The sequence below is a fragment of the Schistocerca gregaria genome, chromosome 5 (assembly GCF_023897955.1).
Source record: "Schistocerca gregaria isolate iqSchGreg1 chromosome 5, iqSchGreg1.2, whole genome shotgun sequence".
Classification (NCBI taxonomy): Eukaryota; Metazoa; Arthropoda; class Insecta; order Orthoptera; family Acrididae; genus Schistocerca; species Schistocerca gregaria.
In genome coordinates this window covers 382,398,451-382,420,093 of record NC_064924.1, presented here as the reverse complement: position 1 = coordinate 382,420,093, position 21,643 = coordinate 382,398,451, and the positions used below count along the sequence as shown (strand labels likewise).

Here is a 21,643-nt window from a genome sequence, read left to right as displayed (position 1 = left end):
CATACAGCGCTCGGAGGCGAACTGACACAAAAGCTGGGTTTGTGTTCCGCAAGAAAACGTCAGTAATTTGGGAAAATAGTTTTCGGTCTGTGCCGGCATATTCTACAGAAAACAGCCCACAGAGTTAACAAACTGTTTACTAAAACTGTAGTTCCGGTGGTGACTTAAATTTCGCAGTTTCTTGAAGGACCGAAAATTTTTAAGAATGTTTTAAATGTGTCATCTTCGCTCAGGTGTTTGCCTTGTGCTGATGTGCCCATGAACTTTTGTGTACCTACTACAAATAGCAGTGTTAAATCCAAAGCCTTCGTTTTTCGCGAGCTCAAAACTGTGGAATGCCTCAGGATACGAACGGATAGCTGCGAGTGTAATTTACTGCATCTTGTGCAAGAGTAACCCACAGTAAAATACTCGCCTACTGTTGAACATGCCTGTCAGATTTCCTTGTTACTTATTACACTAACATGACGCTCGGCATCAAAGTGAGAAAAGACTTACCGTTGGATCTCCAGAACATTATTTTCAGTTTATCACGTTATCAAAGACAGCGACTGGATACGAAAAAGATAGAAAGATAAATCTGACTTCTCACGCTAGTAAAATGCTGATTATAATAATAAGCAAAACACACAAAGAAAAATTGAAGAGGTACTGAGAAAAGGTCGATTTGGATCCAGAAAAACTGAAGGTACCATAGAAGCAATTCTTGCCGTGCGTTTAGTGATGGAAGAAAAGCCTAGGGGAAAATGTGAATACGTTCGTAAGATTCATGCTAGTGTAAAAATCAATCGATGGTATGAAATTGACTAAAACATTCGAAATTCTCAGACAAGTGTCAATGAATTACAGAGAAACAGAGTGATTTACAATTACAAGAACCGGTTAACGACAATGAAAGCATGAGTCCAAGGAATTTTGTGTTACGAAAGGGATAAAGCAGAGTTGTGGCTTATCGCCACTCTTGTTTAACTTCCCAGTCAAAGAAACATTCATGAACATCAAAGAAAATTATAGCAGACGGCTGTATACCAATAACAGACTTCACGAAGCACATATCTCTTCTGACTGAAAGCAAAGGCAAAGACCGTTATAGTAGAATGAGCAGTTAGTTTGTGCAGAATACCGCTAAGGACAAATAAACCTAAGGCAAAGGTGGTATTGAGCAGCAGAAACTTTAGCATGAAAGTTATACACGGAAATGGGAAAATCAGCCAAGAAGAAACTGGAAGCATTTGCAATACGAATCTATGGAATGATGTCAAATATTAAATCCAGTGATAAAGTACTGAACGAGTAGGTACTCAAATGAAAAAAATGTTACGTGAAACCGTAGCAGACGAATGGTCAGATTAACTCCACACGTGTTAAGACGCCCAGGAAAAATAAGTGTCAAGAGGAGCAGTAAAGCAGAAAATGATTGTGTGGGAAGATACAGACAGCGTGAAACATGGATGCAGTAAATGTTTTGAGGTGAGAAGTACAGGACAGGAAGATCTAGACGAGAGCATAAAAGAAGTTGGAAAAACACTGTATAATTTAAATATTGTTCTTTCGTGTCTCTCATTGAATCTGAAAATCTATCAACAATATGAAATTTTGGGTCAAGAGCTGACACTATACCAACGTATTTTTCGCTTCCCTGTAAGCGCTGAATAGACATGTTGAAAACAGCATTCGATGCAATGTGACAGCTAATTACATTGCACAGAATGATTTAGTTTCTGCAATAAACACTATAACGAAAAACAAAAAAAGAAGGTATTGTTCGCAGCCTGCTGTAAGCCTTACGGCCTGTTACGTTTTGGGCGCATCAATTGTCGGTACTGATGTTTGTTTTTCCCACCGAGGAAAAATCAGAAACGGTGACCCCTGTACTGTTCTATGTGGACTCTGACGCACCTGTAGCATGCCTTATGAACAAAGTTTGTGGGGTTTCTAATGAGAAAGGAGGTACTGGATCTTTATGGATGAAAATAAAAACATCTAAAAAATGAAAAGCTCCTGCTTAAGTAAAATAACTAACTTTAAAACGGAAATATTTGTTCATTGTCCGATGAATTATCCATCTCCTGTATAAAAGAACATACATTTGGCTAAAAGGAAACAGAGATCAGAGCAGCTTGGTTAACGACCATTTCACATTTCACTCTGAGAACGAGGTAGTGGGCAGATGGTAGTAATAAAAACGGGACTAACCCTTTACGGGCGCGAACTTAATAGTGATTGGCTGAGAGCTGTAACTTCGGCCGCCAGTTATTTCTATAAATTAATTTAGAAGCAAAAAATCCAGAGAAGGAACTCCACGATTCGACTTTTTTCGCTTTCAGTGCTTTATATAAGGTTTTTTTTTCCATCTGACCAAACCTATTAGTGTACTGCATCATCTTCACGGTACAAGCAACTCTACTCGGATACTCGAAAACAAAATGTGAATTCGACTTTTTTCTCCTTCAGTGCTTGATTTAAAGTACATATCCATACTTGAAAGTTTCTTTTTACTCGGATACTCGAAGACAAAACGTGAATAGATGTACAACTGATGTACTGTTTGAAAGAAACAGAAAAAAGAAAGAAAACCAAATACTGCGCTCATCTAACCGAAGTGAAAATCAGTTCATGTAAATTGAATACCCACAGACCTACCAACTATTCAAATATCCCGAATTTTCTTCTGCCTTTCCTTATTCTGTACGTTCAATAGTGGCCGGATAAACACTTTGCGTACACTCAACGAATAGTTTCCTGAATCATCTTTACGTGATAGTAAAAACGAATTATTAATTCATTTTGTCATAATCGCTATCACGAAGCTTTTCTTGACGATGAGTAACCAAAATATAAAATAACATAAACAAATATTTTTTAGAATAATATATGTAGCTAAAATTTTAGTTTCTGCCTATAGTTTAGGTAAAATGTTGGAAAAACGATAAACGGTACTAGACTGCGACAAATTCCTTTAAGATAGATGGAAGAATATTTCAAGTACCCACGTTTTTTAGAAGAATATTGGATGCGCAAAATGTAAACAAGACGACGAACAAACTTAGTGTTATTCACACATGTGTTTAGAAATAAAGTGGATCTCACTGTGATTGGTCTACTGAGGTACATTGTGTATCGCTGAAAAAAAAGAAGAGACAGAGATTTGTGGGTAGTGATGAACATACATGATCACTGTCTTCTGAAAAAGTGACGTGACTATTGAAGTGTTAAAAGCTTTTATGGAATACGTACTTCCACGCAGTAATTCATTTGTATCTTCAATACAAAGTTAGAACTACTAAGAGAAGGAAATTTATCATGATACAGTGGAAGTGTCAGCCATGCAAGTTAAAAAAGTCTTGACGTTTTGGTCCAGTATTAACCGTGACGCTCTGCAAATTGTTTTGGTTAGATTAGATGTATTTAGACACAGCTGATGAGTAACAATAATTGCTGAGAAAAATATAAAAAAATAAATAGAGAGTCTGTTAAACATCAAATATAACGCTTAGCGATTAGAATATCGTTAAATGAATGTGGCACTGTGGCGTTGAGTGTCTTCTAATAGACGACGACTTCGGACTTTGTGAACTGATAAGGTTGCTTGAATTGCGAAGAAGTTGTAGGCATTCTCTGGGTTACGTTTAATGTTTCAGCACATTCTTCTTTGTATAATAATAAAAAAATTGACGCTGTGGAATAATTGTGATCGTTTCTCAGCTTTTACGTTTAATATTTCAGAACGTTCTTCTTTGTGTGATAATAAAAAAAATCACGCTGTGGAATAATTGTGATCGTTTCTCAGGTTTGGTTACTGATAATAACTTGATACCAGTGCCTATGAGTTTAATTTGTACACCACAGCACTGAAGATGATCACTATGTGATTGAAAATCGATTTTTCTGAACCGTCAATATTACGGCCAACGCTGACCTTCCTTTTAATCACTAATCAGCTGTGTACCGGCTCGAGTTACTCAAACGTATTCCAAAAGGTAGGTGTGACTAATGTTCCAGTACTAGCAAATTGTAGAAAGACTTTCGTGTTCTGAAAACAGCAACGCACTGATGGTAGTTTTGTCAATGCAAATTTTAAACTAAGTACGCAGCTACCCTATAGTTTATCGTGACACTGACAAACATATTTCAAATTCATAGGCAGCACTGATATTTCGTTATTACCCAGAACATTTTCCTACTGTGCAAAAATGTCGGAGCTTTTCTTGTAAAATACTGCACATTGACGGGAGATAAGGTGATTTGCCTCAGGACAGAAAACATAAAATCTCTGTTTTTAGTGATTCAGGAACGTTGATTGGGCAGGCAACTTCTGCAACGCTGGTGAAGATGCATTTGTTAGCAAACAAGCTGTAAATAAAAGATGAAGTGGACTGGGGGCCGGTTGCAGAAATAACAAGGCGAAATCCTTTTTTTATGTTTCGAATAAGAAATGTTTACTAACAAAATCAGGACTTACAGGAATTATGTTACAAGGCGAAAAATGATGAACAACATAAATAAATATTTCTATGTATACTGATATATTAACATAATAATAAACTTGACAACTATATATATATTTATATATTTAATATATTGTACGCAAACAGCAGTCTTTACAATATACACATAATACTGAGCAGTGTACACCGAATGTCGTCTGGCTACTCACTGATAACTACACGTTTGGCACACAGAACGGTGCGTTCGTATACACGAGTCCTTTTGGCATAGTTTGTGCCTGTACAGAGAATTGTACAGTCTTGTCGCTGCTTGTTAAGAGTGCTGGAAATATGTAAATATTTTGTCATGTGCGAGGGTGTATCGTCTTGGACCGTAACCTGTATCATTCGTAACGCGACAACTGATACGGGTGAAAATGATTGCTTCGTGAGGTACGGGAGTGACAGTACATGGAGTCAACAGAACTGTTGACATTTCTGGGCTCCATAAATTGTTTTTTTCACTGTATTCAGAGGGCGTTTTAAAACAAGCTGTTTCTTGTAAGCGTTCGGTGAATTCCTTTAAAAGGACTGGCCAAGTGCAAATTACCGAATGGCCCGGGCATTGTAGTATTAACAATGGAAATGAATCTAAATACCTGGTAATGTAGATTCACGTCGTTTGAGGGACATGTCATTTCAGCATTCCACGAAAAAAACTTCAAATGCTATACGTCACTTAGAGCAAAGAAATGCAAATTGCTATTAAACTATTCTGAACAGACACCATAACAGTTATAAATTTATTTCACATGAATGGTATGTTCAAGAAATTTTGAGCAGAGGCTGCTTGTGAAGAAACTGCCTGCTAAAGAGACATATATGTGAAACCCTCGACCGGGCTACAATTTTTTTGCAAACATTTGTTTTGTCTGAATGATCTCTCTCAGATTGCAAACGTGATTGCAAGCACAAAGTAAACTGTAAACTTCGTGTTATGACTACACCATTTAATCAGATCATGCATTACGATAAACTTCAAACAACTGGGTAAGGAATTTAAGCACAAAAAATAAGATAGAAATGTTGGTTAATACGTGGCACAGCAATGCTTAGAAATATAAGACATGCAAGCAAAACTTCATATTGTATATATTAGCAACCAGCAAAGCCAAGAGCTGCTATGATTTGGGAGCATAAATAGACCTGCACGAGAATAATCAATGACGACAGATGAAGGAAGACGAACACCGTTATATATTACAAAATATTTACATATTTCCTTACTTCTCTTTATCACACTATATTCACCAGAGAAATATACTCGATTTTGTAGTTTATAGTCCGACGCCTTAAACACAGACGAGACAACAGTTTCTACGCGTTTCGCACAGAACAAATCTTCTGTCACTTTCGTGAGTAATCATGTGTGTCCTCTTAATTTTAAATGCACAATTTAAATAAAATCTGCATCGAAATAAGATTTAGAACAGCGCTTCCCAAAAGTACACCCTGCAGACGGATGAAAGTCGAATTTCAATACTAATTGTAGGAAGCAAACAAATAAAACAACAAAAATCATTACAACGCGTATGGGACAGCAAATTTTTAAGAGTGGAACACAGGCATTCGAGAGCTACGTTAGCATTAACAATGTTATAGCTTCCGAATAAAAGTTCGTCAAGGTTTTTAGATTTTTGAAACTGGTACTTATTTGGGAGAGGTAACTCCATCTCCACGGTCTTCAACATTCACACGAGGCTTGACATGTTCAAATGGTGCAACTATTTGAGGATTTAAAAACAGAAAACCTTGTATGGATGTTGAAAACACAGATACGTATCGGAAATAAAAATTTATAAACCGCAATACAGACAGTCGTAGGCTTTTACTCGTAGAATGTGGGTTCTATGTCTATCAGTCACTGTGTGTGACAAATGAAATGTTATGCACTCGTTAAAATTAGCATTTTTGATTTAAAGTATTTAGCAAGTCAAGAATGGTTCGTAACGTTAAAGACAAACATCGCAACAGTTGGGAAACGCTGACTTATTGACATGCAGATTAATTGACTGAATTGTCGGCTGCGCAAAAGTAAGAAATTCCGGATATTTTTGTGCTACACGAGTTAAAAGCATAAAGGGAACTGGCTGTAGCAATGACTAGTTTATCCGTGCAGCTGGCAAATGAACAGGTACGGTAGGGTTGCGCCGCTGACGTTAGGTGCCGGGATATCTTACGTGACACAGCCGACAATGCAGCGTCGTGAGATTTGTGCTCCTCGAGAAGCACTGAATAAATTTGGCGCGCAATGTTACGTATGTGCGCACAGAAGTAGGAGTCTCTTTCTTCATTTATAGACATCTCGATTAAAAATGATTAAGTAAACTGAAGTTTGGTTGTAATTGTCCTCTCAGAGAGGGGAGTATTGACAGAATTGTGCAGTGTCGAAGAGGAATGATGCAGTAGAAGAGTACGCGGTGGTGGGAGAGGGAGAGTGTCTGTCCTTTTGGCTGGCGAGAGCCGAACACAGAAGACTAGGAAGGAGCCGCGGCGAGGCGCGCTACAGCTAAGGAAAGTCCGGCGGCCTACCGTGCGGCCCACGCGAGCGGCGAGAAGGCCGAGTCGAGGCTGCGCGTGACGCCGCCCAGCGACAGCCCCAGCCCCAGGCCGGGGGCGGCGGCGCGGATTTCCGGCGGCGCGGGGGCGGCGGCCTCGGGGGCGGGCGCCGGCGGCCGGCCGATCAGCGAGTCGATGCTGAAGGCGGCGCCTACTTTGCTCTTGGTGACGGGCACCGGCTTGCAGGGCAGCGTCGGCGCCGGCGGGGGCGGCGGAGGCGGCGGCGGGGGCGGCGGCCCGGCGGCGGCCACCGGCGGGGGCGGCGCGGGAGGTACCGGGGGCGGCAGCAGCCCGAGGCCCAGCGAGAGGCGCGCCAGCTCGGCCGGCGGCAGCAGCGGCGGCAGCGGCGACAGGTACGGGTAGGGCAGCGGCGCGCCCGCCGCCTGGTGGTGGTGGTGCTGCTGGTGGTGGTGGTGGCGGTGGTAGGCGTCGAGCAGCCCCGCGGCCACCGCCGCCGCGTGGTGCTGGTGGTGGTGGTGGTGGAACTCGGGCGGCTGCCTCTTGTAGCGCTTGCGCCGCCGCAGGAAGCTGCCGTTGTCGAACATGTCCTCCGCCATCGGGTCGAGCGTCCAGTAGTTGCCCTTGCCCGGGTTGCCCGGCTCGCGCGGGATCTTGATGAAGCAGTCGTTGAGAGACAGGTTGTGGCGGATCGAGTTCTGCCAGGCGGGGAACTTCTCGCGGTAGTACGGGAAGCGCGCCATGATGAACTCGCAGATGCCGCTGAGCGTGAGCTTCTTGTGCGGCGACTGTAGGATGGCCATGGTGATGAGCGCGATATACGAGTACGGCGGCTTCACCTGCGTCGTACCGCCGCCGCTGCTCGATCCGGAGGACTTCTTGCCGCCGCCGTTGGACGACGGGGAGACGGAGACGGCGGCAGCCTCCTCGGAGCCGGGCGAGAGTGCAGGCGTGGGTGTCGTGTTGCCACCGCTGACGACCCCGGGAGGCGCTCCCGGGCCGGCGGCGATCAGATGCCTCGGGTACTCCGGCGGCAGGCCACCCGCCGGAGGCGCGCCGTCGTCGTCGGAGTCCACATTGACGTCGGAGTCAGAGTCCTGCAGGTGCACGCCGCGCAGGTCTAGCGGGGACTCGGACATGGCGGGCCGCAGCAGCATGGCGAGCTGAGGCGCTTCTGGCGGCGGCCGGGCCGCGAGTGGCGGCACGCCGGCATGGCCGGGCCGCCAGGGCGGGGCCTGCTGCCATTGGGCTACGCCCGGCCAATCGCGGACCGCCGTCGCCACTGGGGGAGGGGCGCGAGCCACGACGCCGGCCGCGCCGCTGCCTCCGCTCCCTACGTAAATAATTTGCTCGCGGAGCTTCGCCGGTGCCCGACGGCAAACCAGCTGTATTTTGCCCGTCACATATAATATTTTAATCTCTAAACCCTGGTATGTAATTAAATCTCTGGTACGATAATTTGCTAACTTAGTCTACGTCCATTCGACGCAAATTCTACATGTCGTGCCGCAATTTGGCTCGCAACGACCTATCATCTATTCACCAGTCCAATACGTTCACATAGTCCCGTGACGTGACTATTTTGTCGAAAATTACGTGGTGGGACCGTAATTGCGGGAAAAACAAGTCACTTCTTATAATAAAGTAAAAATCTCAATCAGCAACTGCTAATAATGCTAGTCATTAACAACAAACAGCGCCGTTACCGGTTCGCATCCAGTGTTTCATCCTCGTGGCTGTTCATGTTTAATTATATATAACTTGAGAGGTGTTCTCTGTTTGTTGTTGTGGCGATAGTTCCTCTGCTTGCTCTTTTAAACTATATTGTAAGGTAAATTTGTGTAGTATTCGGTGGCACAGCCGAAAAAAACAATTCCGTTTTTCATCATTCCTGTATTTCGATTATAGACATTTATTTCACCCGGTCAGCTATTTGCGGCGATTTGCCATTTTCAAATGCTTACTCATATCTTCATAATTTTACGCAGAAATCTTTTGTCGGTGTGTGCAATGTACTTCTGACAAATATATAACTGCTGTCCTAGCAGTCTTAGTGGTAATCCTTGGAGTCTATTATGATACCAGTTGTCTACTGAAATGACAGACATATATGGTAACTCATACCCACACAAGGTTACGGCGTATAATTATGCGGTTACGGGTAAGCACTGGAAAATGGCACATTCCAGAAAACATATGATCTTGTGAAATAAATGTCTGTAATCGAAATACAGACAAAAATGGAAAACGAAAATGGCTTTTAAATTCGTGCAGAAATTAGCCCGTGTAGTTTTTAGGAACTTTATTTTATTTTCTGCTATTTGTATGATATCTAGTGACTGTGACATGGCGTGTTTACCACAACCTAAAACTGTATATGTAGCTTACTTAAATTATTTGAGAGGACTGTACTACGATTCATTAGCTGCAACGCGAAAAAATAGTTGAGTGACTTGATAAAAGAAACCTCGAGTTGCTCTAGATATTATGGTAGCTGTATTTTATGTTTTCCGATTTAGTCCGTGACAGCGCACAGTTCCTGTTTATAGAGATATTCTTGAGACCACACGTATCGTGAGCAATACATTTAAGGACGTGACGGTTTAATGTCCGGGAATTCTCATTTCCTCTTTGCCTTGTAAAAGAGTACCTGACTCCCTACCACAGTATTTGAAAGACATAATAGACTATGCGAGAAATATATTTTTGTCTTAATCGTAAAGTGGTACTGGACTTGTAGAATACGTTATAGGGACTGTTCAACACATCTTGGACATATCCTCTTCCCTTTCAGATCGTTGAGGTACGTCCACTTCACCTGCTACGAAAAGGATCTCCTGTTGATAGATTCGTACATACCTGAGCGGAACGCGTACATCTGAAAGTCATTTCCTGTTCATTTTCATGGGCCAGTTATGTTCACTATCAGCGACTGGAAATGGAATTCTAGTAAGTCCGGTTGCATGTCATTTTCAAGGCTAGAAGAAATAACCAGTAGAGAAAGTAAGAAGTGCAGTTTCCTGATTTAACGATCGAAATTAAGAAATGAACATAATAGGGCCCAGTGGTTGCGCTTACATGTGGGTGAAGAACAGAAAGGCAAAAAGTAACATAACAGCCAAAACATCACACCATATAGTGCCGTTCAAGATGAATACGTACAAATGAGAACTTCACCACGCATAACTAGTCACAACTACATTAGGTATCTGCTAAAAATTTATTTCACGGGCAAGAACTATTTCGAGAGGGATACCAGAACGCTTAATATAGATCTAACCTAACGCGGAACAAATAGTGCCGCATAAGCTTGATAGTGTCATTTTTAGGTTGGCTATAATGTAGTTCATTCACAATCATCTCAGCAGAGATAGTCTTCATATAAGAGCCATTTTTATTGAGTTTGATGGGCTTACTAAGACCGCTTAATGTGCCTCATTTTGGAAAAGTAATTATTTATAGGCTCTCTATTTTTATTTTCTATTCTGAAATAATGTTCTGTTTAATAAGCTTTACGCCTCCCTCGTGACTGTAATTGTCTGAGTTCAAAGGATTTTTCGTAATAATTTCTGTAAATAAGTTACATCCAGACTGCATTTAGGATGATGACGTTACTCAGTTTTTGTCATTGAACTGATCAGAACTATCAGTGACTTACAATGGACGGACCGAAATTAGAGAATTATAAAAGTTTCCAAATCACAGATTGTAAGCGGAAGGAAGTTTTTCGGATGTCCCTTTCTTTCGATCCCGTATTTTGTTCGCATTAAGGCTACAATATAAGTTCAAATTTGGTATTTATGAGTAACATCTGTCACTGTCAATTCATCTTTAATAATTCCAGTAAAGTGTTTGATATATAAGTCTCCGTAATACAACACCTATTTCTTTCATTCGTCTAGATATCGCCATAGTTATCGAACGTTCCTCCAGTATGAGAGACGTTTTCAATGAATCACACCAAACTCGGGCCATCGATCGGTGTACCACCGATCTATTACTCTCCCAGCTGATGTTTAATTTTAAAATCGTATTAGTTTCGTACATAGCGCAGTGTACCATCATTAGTTTTGTCACTGAGTGCTTGGAACATATTCCAAATTTCCTCGATAAATGTAAAGTGTAGTGCCTAAAATTAATATTAAACTGTGTGTGTTCGACGGTAAAACTGTAGCGCTGTAGCTCGCATTTATTATAAATGATATACCTTTTTGCTGTGAGACCCGTTCGGGCTTGCTGGTGCGGTACTGATGTGCATGCCTGGAAACCGAGGGGTCGGAGGATCGAAATCCGGTCGGACCACGTAAATTTTTTATGCTTCATTTAATCGCGCCTTCATCTCTTAACGATGTGAGGAGCGCCAGGAACGACATGTGATTCGAATTCCCCCGCTGCATAACCAGGGCAGCCTAGTCACTAAACTAGCCGAGGTGCGCCACGACATTAGGCCACACGAGATTATTAAATATAGTTACTGTACGCTAGCACAAAAGTTTAATGAGTATCATTAAGTATAAATAAATTACCCGCCCAAAAAATTGTGAAACTGATTTTGTTCGTGGCATACAAGCGGCGTCAGTAATCTCGAACAATGGAAGAGTGGAACCCAAAAACATGCTATATGCCATATTTAAGCAAATTAGATTTTGCATTACAACTCATCTGTGTAACACTTCCAGTGCACCCAGGACATAGCTAAGTGCTACAGTGGTTAGTTTCGTTCATTCATCACAATATGCAAGCTTTACCATGTTACTCACCTATTCACCCGGAAGTCTGCTGATTTCAGTAAAAATATGATCATGATCTTTCTTTTTGTTTATCTTGTGTCACTTGGGGTCTCTGACAGCAATGAACAAAAGTTCTCAGCATGTAGCCATAGCTACCAGCTGTGCTATAGGGACTTCGAGAAGAGGAAGAGGCTGTGCGAGGTATTTGTACCTGAAGACCTGCATGACATTGCAAGATCTGCTACACATGCTAACAAATTTGAGATCATTGACTTAAAAGAAAAAAAATTGATCAATAATCAGTCTCCTGCCGATTCCTGGGTAACAACAATAAAGTTGCAGAGCTCAGAGGCAACGATGGCACGCTTCCTAGGAAGGAACTACGGAGCCACGGAAGTGATATGTCCCCTCGGCGAAATGGCAACTTGGAAAAATGTTATATTCTAAAAATAGGAATGGAGATTTCTGAGATCAGAAATGTAACATTCAACGGAACTGAAGGCCAAAGAGAACTTAGCAAAGAAAGAAAAGTCTTGTTATCAATACCATATATGGATGAAAAATACAGACCATTTTATGAGAACGTGCAACATACTAAATTGGACTGATTTGTACTTTGACCTTTTAAGATTGTGTTCTGATACTAAGACTGAAACTAGCTGATTTTTAAGTAAAAGGGTATAGACACTTTGCTACGGTTAGTATTTCTGACTTCAACAATTCAACTACTTATGTGACACGTAAGATCTCGAGTTAAATATAACAGTACCTACAATTGTCCTTCTATTTAGTGTACACTATATTCCATATTAACATTTAAAATGAGAGGTCCTGCGATAGCTATTTTTAACGTAACTCCTAAGCAACTTTTTGACACTTAACAATTATTTTGTGTTACACACTTCGGTTATGAACAACAGATGTCCGTTCGATTAGTCAGTTGCGATCAGGCGGTGTTAAGCAGCGGAAGTGTGGCCGCTTCTAGCAACGTTGCTGTGTCTCAAACCCGTAGTGGAGCAATGTCTCTAAATTAAGCTTTCGAAATATTCTCCAGGATATTTTCAAGAAGATCAAAATCTGTACAAAATTTGTTCCGCACGTCTTTACTCCCGAACGCCAGCCGCATGGACGCCATCCGTAACTGAATGAAATGCAAAACGCGGACGATTGTTTTCTGGAAAAAAATCAGCGCGGGTGAATACGAACCTGCGAGAAAGTGTCACAGTGCAGATATTCACATGAAGCGTTACGATTTATGACAACCGACATTCAAGCCAATGCGAGACGAGACTTTAACAGCATCCTAAAGAAGGAAAGTTTCACATGGTTGTATGAACACTCTGTGAGCTGCACTCTAGTAGGAGGAGACTCCGTAGAACACCTGAAACTTTAAAACCACGGTCTTAACTTTCCTCTATTTTTTATTAATCGCGCATCGAAAATTTTTGAACTGTCGGGTTACAGTAGATTTTACAATACGTAACACAGCTTTGTTGAGAAAGACGAGACATGGCGTCCATGTTACTGCACACAGCGAGATGGCGAATCGATTCACTGCACCCATAATCTTTCGAGGAAGAATTTTGCTACGCTTTTTCTTTGTACTCGCTATCACAGGCAGCCTCAACAAAGATCCCTCCAGTTTTCCCTCTCCTATAGTACGAATTTCTATAGATTTCTTCCTCGCTTACTCCAATTTTCCACGTCCAAAGTATTGAAATTTAAGTTCTTCTATGTTTGCAAATGTGATTTATTTTTGCTATAAATATTGTAAAGAAGTGGAACCACTTCCGGATCGCTAATGAAGTTTCACAGGAAAACATACGAATAAGTTGGCAGTTAGTAACTCTTGAAGGAAAGCAACACATGTCTACATTCAGCTGTGCTGTGCGTCTATTAGCCTACATCACACGTGGCTCACCACACAGTTTTCACAATACCAGGAGCTTTTCCCTGATTTGTAAACATTTCCGCTTTCCTAGACATTGCAATTAGCACGTTGCATCACAATACCACAAGCCACAACAAAAAATCTTGGTTTGTCGTCCAAAACTACGGTAACATTTCATGTCAGAAGTGAATGATTGTTTCATTCACACAAAGATATTCCAGACACTCTTTACTGCCAAACACTAGCACGGCCATGCAGCAGCAAGGATGGAGGGAAAAACTCTGTTTAACTTCCCGTCGACGATAAAATCAGTAGATGGATTGCTAGCTCAGCCTGGAAGCAAGTCGACCGAGAACGCCTATTCTGTCAAACAACCAGCCCAACTTCCCGCGTTAATCGGTATTAGGGAAGCTATGGAAAATCTAAATCTGGACTACTTGGCGCGGATTTTAACTCTTCTCCTGAACTCATCCACGGTCTTAATCACGCCCTCTCTTCACTCAGAGCCTGTCGTAATGTCGCTTGTACCATTCTTGTATCTCAGAAGACAATACAACTTATAGGCTACCAAACTGGCACAGCCTGTGCAACTTAACTGTGTCAGTAGGAACTTATACTTTTCAGTATTTATTCATACGCCTCTAGCTGGGTCAAAGATCTTTAACCTGCTCGTTTAAAAATTGCATGTGACGGACATACTGTAAAATGCAGTGAAATAAATTAGGGCACAGATTAAATGGTAATACTCAAGTTTTGTCTCTTATAAATGGTTCAAATGGCTCTGAGTACTATGAGACTCAACTGCTGTGGTCATTAGTCCCCTAGAACTTAGAACTACTTAAACCTAACTAACCTAAGGACATCACACACATCCATGCCCGAAGCAGGATTCGAACCTGCGACCGTAGCAGTCGCACGGTTCCGGACTGCGCGCCTAGAACCGCGAGACCACCGCGGCCGGCAATGTTGTCTCTTATATCTTGAGCCATGGATAACTCGTGGATGGATTTCTGTATGAATGGATTTCTGGGATTCATGATTCTATTATATTTCCATAGGCGTTACCTTCCAAGATTTCTGTGAGTTCATGTTCGGCTGCCAATGTTAGAATGTGTGGCTTTGTTTATGCCCTGTGATCGAACTCTACCTTCGATTACGTTGGAATATAACCTACAGTTAGATCACAGATGTAACTCGCAATTTGAAAGTAACATATTATATAAATTATGTCGGCTCCGTTAGCTGAGTGGTCAGAGTGGCGGAATGCCACGACAAGGGGCCCGGGTTCGATTCCCGGCTGGGGCAGGAGATTTTCTCCGCTCAGGTACTGGGTGTTGTGTTGTCGTCATCATCACTGCATCCCCATCTCCGATGCGCAAGTCGCCCAATGTGGCGTCGAATGCAATAGGTACTTGCCCTCGGCGGCCGAACTTCCCCGAAAGGAGAAGTCCTGGCCCACAATACCGTAAGCTCATTTCCATTATATAAATTAAAAGGTACTATTACCCATGCTCTTAATTTCGCTATCTGAAACTGAAACTGTCACTTTGCTGCACGTCTGATCACTCTCGATTACAATTAACATGTACTCGCTTAAGTGACGAAAAAAACTACATGTCTTTACTGGATGCAAGCAAAAGCTTTCGACATTTAAAGACACATCATAGGCATCCAGCAGCGTATACAAAAATAAGTACTCTTAATTTCGATCCTCGGTTTTAGCGTGACACCTTCAAACGACATCTTTGTCTGTCGGCGTTGCCCCGTCCTGAAAAAGAGCTTATCATAAGTATTATATGGCGTATCTGCAATTTGATTTAAAATACGAACGACTTTACACTTCGGCTACTCTGTGGAAGACGAAAACAATACAAAATGACTAGGAAGAAAAATAAAATCGACGGTTTATTGAGGATAAAATCTCAACGTTGTAGATTTTTGATCTCCCATTTAGGCACGCCGTCACCAAGCCATGGGCAATCAATAATGAAAATGTTGCATAGACCCCATTCTCGATAATCTCAGAGAAACTGGCTGTAGATATAGCCCCATGTAAAATCGGTATGTAGCGGCTGAAGCTATAATCAGTTATAGCAGAATACAAGAAATAAAATACACAGTTCTAGTTGAAAGATGTGTTTCATAGCCATCTTCTGCTGCCCCGTTTCTCTCTTATTAACTGCACACGCTTTATAACGTTCCCTACGCAAAATACATTTGAAATGCATAGTGACGGCTGTATCGGCAAGATTCGAAGACTCACTGTTGCTGACGATACAGTTTACGTCATTGACTAGTTGACGCAACCCAAACCACCAGACCTCATCAGTGGCACTTTGTGGTCGAGAAGTCAGAGCAAAATGGTCGTGTCGATTGCAAATGAAGGTAGAAATGAAGTGTGTGCTGTGACTGGTTTTCTGCAACTGAATGACTTTCTAAAATTGTTTCTGTTTGTGGTGTTAAGTTATGATACTAAAAAAATGGCAAAACTCTGGTTGAATATCAAGACGAAGCAGAAGGTAGTAAGGACTATCCGTAGTCAGCCGTTAAATTGTCCAAAAGACAATGAAAATGCTAACCAAAAGATGCTACGTAGGCCTACGTAATAATTTTCACGAACGATTCCCAAAAGGTTCCACAAACAGCGTATGGCGAGTGGTAGTTGTTGGAATCTAGGTGGGAAGTTTTGGCGCTTGCACAGCAAAGTTCGCATCTAGAAGTGAATCATTATCACTTCTTTCCATATTAGAAACAGTTCTCAAATTCAGAATTGTTGTGGCGACAATGAGGTCTGAAAAGTGGAGATAACGAAGTTGAGACACTTCCATAACACTTGAATGGCGAATCATAAGTGACTGTTTAATAATTATAGCAACAAAGACACTATGTAAAGTATTGAGTGCCATTATTTGTTCATGAAACATGTGAAACAATATGTAGTTTGAAGAAAAATGTATGCCAAAATATGAAAATGAGCGTCAACTTCAACCTACGCTCGACTATATGAGCTCTAAATTAGATGAAATTGACGGTACTGTTTGTGTCACAATCATAAAGGCACACAATATGTATATGCATCAGTACCTTCCTGTATTAAAAGAACTAAAGCAAATGTCTAAACACGCAAGATTTTGGGATATCATGATTCGGTAAGTAGATAATTGTGACCAGGCGCGCTAAATACTCTTTCTGACAGAAATATGCCCGCATTTCGAGGGCTGTCTCAAAACCACAGATACGTCTAAATCCTCCTTCTGTTTCTTACATTCTTGCCTACCAAGCTGCCACGCAAAAAACAAGTGCCCAGTGATTAATCTTAGTTCGGCAAACAGTTTTAATCTACTACAAATTTTAAGCTGCTTCTATACTACAAAGTGCGAAAGGTAGTTTTTTAATATGGAAATAGTTTCTTACTGTCGAGTGGAAAACTGTTTTCTCTGCTTATGTGTCGGGGTTTCGGAATCTGCTGATAAAAGGTAACGCATATAGCATAGACAGCAAGATGGGCCCAAATGGTACTCGCGCATTGAATTACCGACCACAAGTCTGACACATTGGTCAATCCAAGTGGTGTTCGCGTAGTTTTTCACTTCTCCGTGTAAATGCTGGGCTGAGTCCTCTTCTCCGCCCTACAAACTTAACACCAAACAGTTATAACGCAACACGAAAAGGCAGAATATATATATAGCCAGCCGCGGTGGTCTCGCGGTTCTAGGCGCGCAGTCCGGAACCGTGCGACTGCTACGGTCACAGGTTCGAGTCCTGCCTCGGGCATGGATGTGTGTGATGTCCTTAGGTTAGTTAGGTTTAAGTAGTTCTAAGTTCTAGGGGACTAATGACCACAGCAGTTGAGTCCCATAGCGCTCAGAGCCATTTGAACCATTAAATATATATATACAGACAGCTAGCGTATACTACTTTGCCTCGCACCGTATGTTAAATACTCGCCAAAAAGGAATTAAATGTTAGTAAATAACAATGAATAATAATAATAATAATTACGTTTTACGAGTAGTTAAACAATTAACGTGGGTCTCAGTACCAGTTCTACGTTCTGTATCTAATGGTTTGCAGAGGCAACAAAAATTTGATGTCCAAAATTACTTAATTATTCACCCAAATTGAAAGTTTAAAATGCTGTCATAACCTTCTCATTAACAAGTTTAATCTCATGTTAGGGGGTTAACGCAATGAGACAAGTATTACAGTTAGGTTCAAAGTGGTTCAAATGGCTCTAAGCACTATGCGACTTAACAGCTGTGGTCATCAGTCACCTAGAACTTAGAACTACTTAAACCTATCTACCCTAAGGACATCACACACATCCATGCCCGAGGCAGGATTCGAACCTGCGACCGTAGCAGTCACATGGTTCCGGACTGCGCGCCTAGAACCGCGAGTTCACTGCGGCCGGCCATTACAGTTAGGAACTGTGTATATGTCATGAGGACCGTGACTCACACCACACGAATTGCCCAAAGTATATTGATCCACAATTTGGGAAGGAAGGCACTTAGCGACTGCCAACAAACTTAATAATTAATTTGGAACCTTTACCAATCGATACTATTTGATGAAAGGAAAAACGTTTATCGCTTACTACATTTTCTCTGTCGCTGTCTCTTTACTACTGTATTCATAACACATTTTGCAAAAAGTATCCGGGTGTACCATCGAATGTACCTACAAAATTATATATAGTTCAGAGGGTAAGACGTCATAAACAGTGAGACGTGAGAGAAACTAGCTTTTGCTGATCCAGTGTTTGATAAGGAGAGTGCTTGGCGACATCCTATAAACTGTAGACATAATTTGAAAGTTTTTTTAACTTTTTCTCGCTTGCAAGCTTAAAGTCAAACTTAACGTTAACTCATTTCTATGAGATGTATTGAGTTGTTTTATACGTGACAGTTCGAGTCTTCATACAACCAGAAACCGGGTATTTACTAGTAACAATGACAAATCCAATAAGAGTGAGTCCTCACCAGGTGCTGTCACGAAAAAGCAGGGGCAACGTGAAAGGAAGGAAGAAAGTGGGAGGATGGCGCAGGTTTCGCATGCATAGTACCTGTGTCGGCACCAGTGTATGCGTCATGTACGAGCATCGTAAAATGCTAGTCTTATACTGAGTCAGGAACACACATAGGTTAAGAGATACTAAAATCAAAAGAAAAGAAAGGGGAACTCACAAATATTGAAACTGGAAAAACCAAATAGCCTTTTCAGTATGAATTTTTCCGACAGTCTCATTTATTCAAATTAGTTATCTGTGACCGAGAAAATACTTGCAAATAACTCGACTTTGTGACTCCCTTATAAATTCTATCTTCGAGAAGCATCTCCTACGTTTGGGCCACACAACCGTGCCTTCTTAACACCTTCTCCTGTCGAATCGAAAAAGTGGTGCTACAAAGTAGGCTTACGTAGTATTTGGCCTTTCATTTGGCACAGAAAATTTCAGAGATGCTGGGGTTTTTACTTTACGCCACGAGCGCATCACCAGAACACATTGTAATGATAACAAAACCAGAGGCTGTATTGGAATCCAACGTCGTTTATTCTATTTAAAACATGCTACCAGTTTCGAGAACAAACGGTGTCATCTTCAGTGCCCAGGCATAACCTGCCATCCACAACCGTTGTTATGTACTGTTTGTCCTTGCCTCGTTCCATGCGATTCTGTTCATTTCAGATGAAAACAGCTCTGGATGGCAGGCTATGCTTGGGCCCTGAAGATGACATCATTTGGTGTCGAAACTAGTAGCATGTTCCAAAAAGAATAAACTACGTTGGACTGAAATACAGCCGCTGGTTCTGTTATCATTATTCAAGTAATTCATTTCAGGCTGCTGTCTTAGTTTCCTTGACGGCCTACCACAGCACAGTCTCTCCATTAGTGATGTTAATGTAAAGTTACACGACCTGGCCCTAGACGGTCCAATTGGAGTCGACCGAGAGCCGTGTCATCCTCACTGGATGCAATTTGGAGGGGAATGTGGAGAACATGTTGCTTGCCGGTCGTCGTCGGGTTTCTTGACCTTGGAACCGCTACTAATTGGTTGAGTAACTCCTTAGTTGGCCAGGTTCTTCGCATTGCAGTCAGCCGCGCTGAACACCCAGATATGGTGGCGCATTCTGTCAGCTACTGGCTGACGTTAAACACTACAAGGAGAAATCCCGCACAGAGCTTCAGAAAGAGACCAAGTGCAGGGCGAAATCTGAATAAGGACATGTGGCGGCAAACACGTGTTATTAATGCAGTGCGAAATCCCCCATGCTGCCTACCTCTGCTAATTTGCATAATTGACTGATCTGAAAAGATAGTAGTGTGCATTACGGTGCTTTAGAGAAGATCGTACGCAGCCGTCAGGACACTCTTCCTTTATCCCTGGGCGATGATGAGGGCGCTGTTGTGCACCCTAATACAAACAGCCCTTTAGCGCTTTCAGAGGGTAACGCGGGGAGCAAAGCGAGAAAGCTGCGTCCCGCGCGGTGTCAGGCTTAGGGAGGAGGGGCCGAACGAGGAATCTCCACCTCGCTCATTCAGTGTTGCCAACATTAGAAATAGTCAGCTTCGCATTTTGCACTCTGTACGGTGTACTGACATACAAATGAACACCTACCCGTTTCAGGCGACTTAATTTATGGGGCATTCGGATGTGATAGTGGCCCGGTGTTAGACTGTATTGGAACGTGACCGAAGCATACTCGCATCAAAGTTGGTCGATCACGTCTGACTTACGTGGAACGATCGCCGTATTTTGCACCGAGAACATCGTAACCTCTTCGGATCTGCGCCTGCCATCCGAGAACAAGTGATGAGAAGCCTCCACAAACTGTATTATCCCTCACCATCGGTCGGAGACCAACGGTATCTGGACTGGGAAATTACCGTCCCATATGAAAGCAGCCGTTGACTGCTGCGTTTGGCGTCGTTCCGTGACTGGAAGACAGCAAACATAATAAACTTCAGATGACTTTACACAAAACAGTTTATATGCTGCGAGGTGCCGGGGTGGAGAAGAGTTTGTACCTATTCAATTCTGAGGAATTTTGCATGAGAACGAGACATGCACTCGACCCCCTCCTTACCTACCACCTGATTAATTAGGCGCACAACGGTAACGAAGGGAAATGATGGTGGATCCTGTTAGTTGGTAAAATAAGGACTGTACACTCACAATAATTTAATAAAAATCGTAATATAGTCTGAAAAAAGAGAACTTTATCATAATAAACAATAGGTTCAAAAATGGTTCAAATGGCTCTGAGCACTAAGCGACTTAACTTCTGAGGTCATCAGTCGCCTAGAACTTAGAACTAATTAAACCTAAGGACATCACTCTCACCCATGCCCGAGGCAGGATTCGAACCTGCGACCGTAGCGGTCGCACGGTTCCAGACTGTAGCGCCTAGAACCGCACGGACACTCCGGCCGGCATAAACAACAGGGAATGGGAGTCTGCATATATCTGCGAAATGATGTGCGGATTAAATATTACAATTAGATTTATTATGCATCAGAACATAAAGGCACATGATTATCGACACAAACAGTAGGTTAAAGGTTAGGGTATTCTGAACTATTATGCGAATAAGAGTTGGCTTCAGAACAAGGGCTCCTACTCTCTGTGATGCAATAGCTTGACGATAATGACTGGAGGTCCTAAGCAATCAAATATTACTCTCTCGACTAGATTGCAGTATCGCAACATGGGATCACATGGAGAGCCAAGCAAGGTGGACTTGTGGAAAAGCGAGCGCGCGTGCTGCTGAGGACTTCAGTATAAAATTGATAGGACCTAAATGCCGGAGCCGCAAAATACTTTACCAATCCCGAAATTTGTAGCAGGTCGCCGGTAGGCAGCTTTATGATGATGTAGGCGCCGACTTCTGGTGTGCAGCAACTTCAGTTCAACCCCTGGCCTCGAAGGCTGTCTGAGAATTCTAAGTTCTGCCGAAAAAAGTGCGACTAAGTCGCAAGACCGTCCGACTCCGACGCAGATCAGATCCCGAAT

The 21,643-nt window shown here is 42.2% G+C and overlaps 1 protein-coding gene across 1 annotated transcript in view; it reads right to left on the bottom strand.

Moving 5' to 3' along the window:
- Positions 1-7,336: 7,336 nt before the first annotated feature.
- The window catches only part of LOC126273353 (forkhead box protein D3-like), a gene marked incomplete at its 3' end in the record, with an annotated part of 32,717 nt that continues 18,410 nt past the window's right edge, over positions 7,337-21,643 (bottom strand). The window contains exon 2 of the mRNA XM_049976901.1: positions 7,337-8,337. Coding sequence (XP_049832858.1) covers positions 7,337-8,337 — 1,001 coding nt within the window. The remainder of the gene's footprint in view (positions 8,338-21,643) is intronic.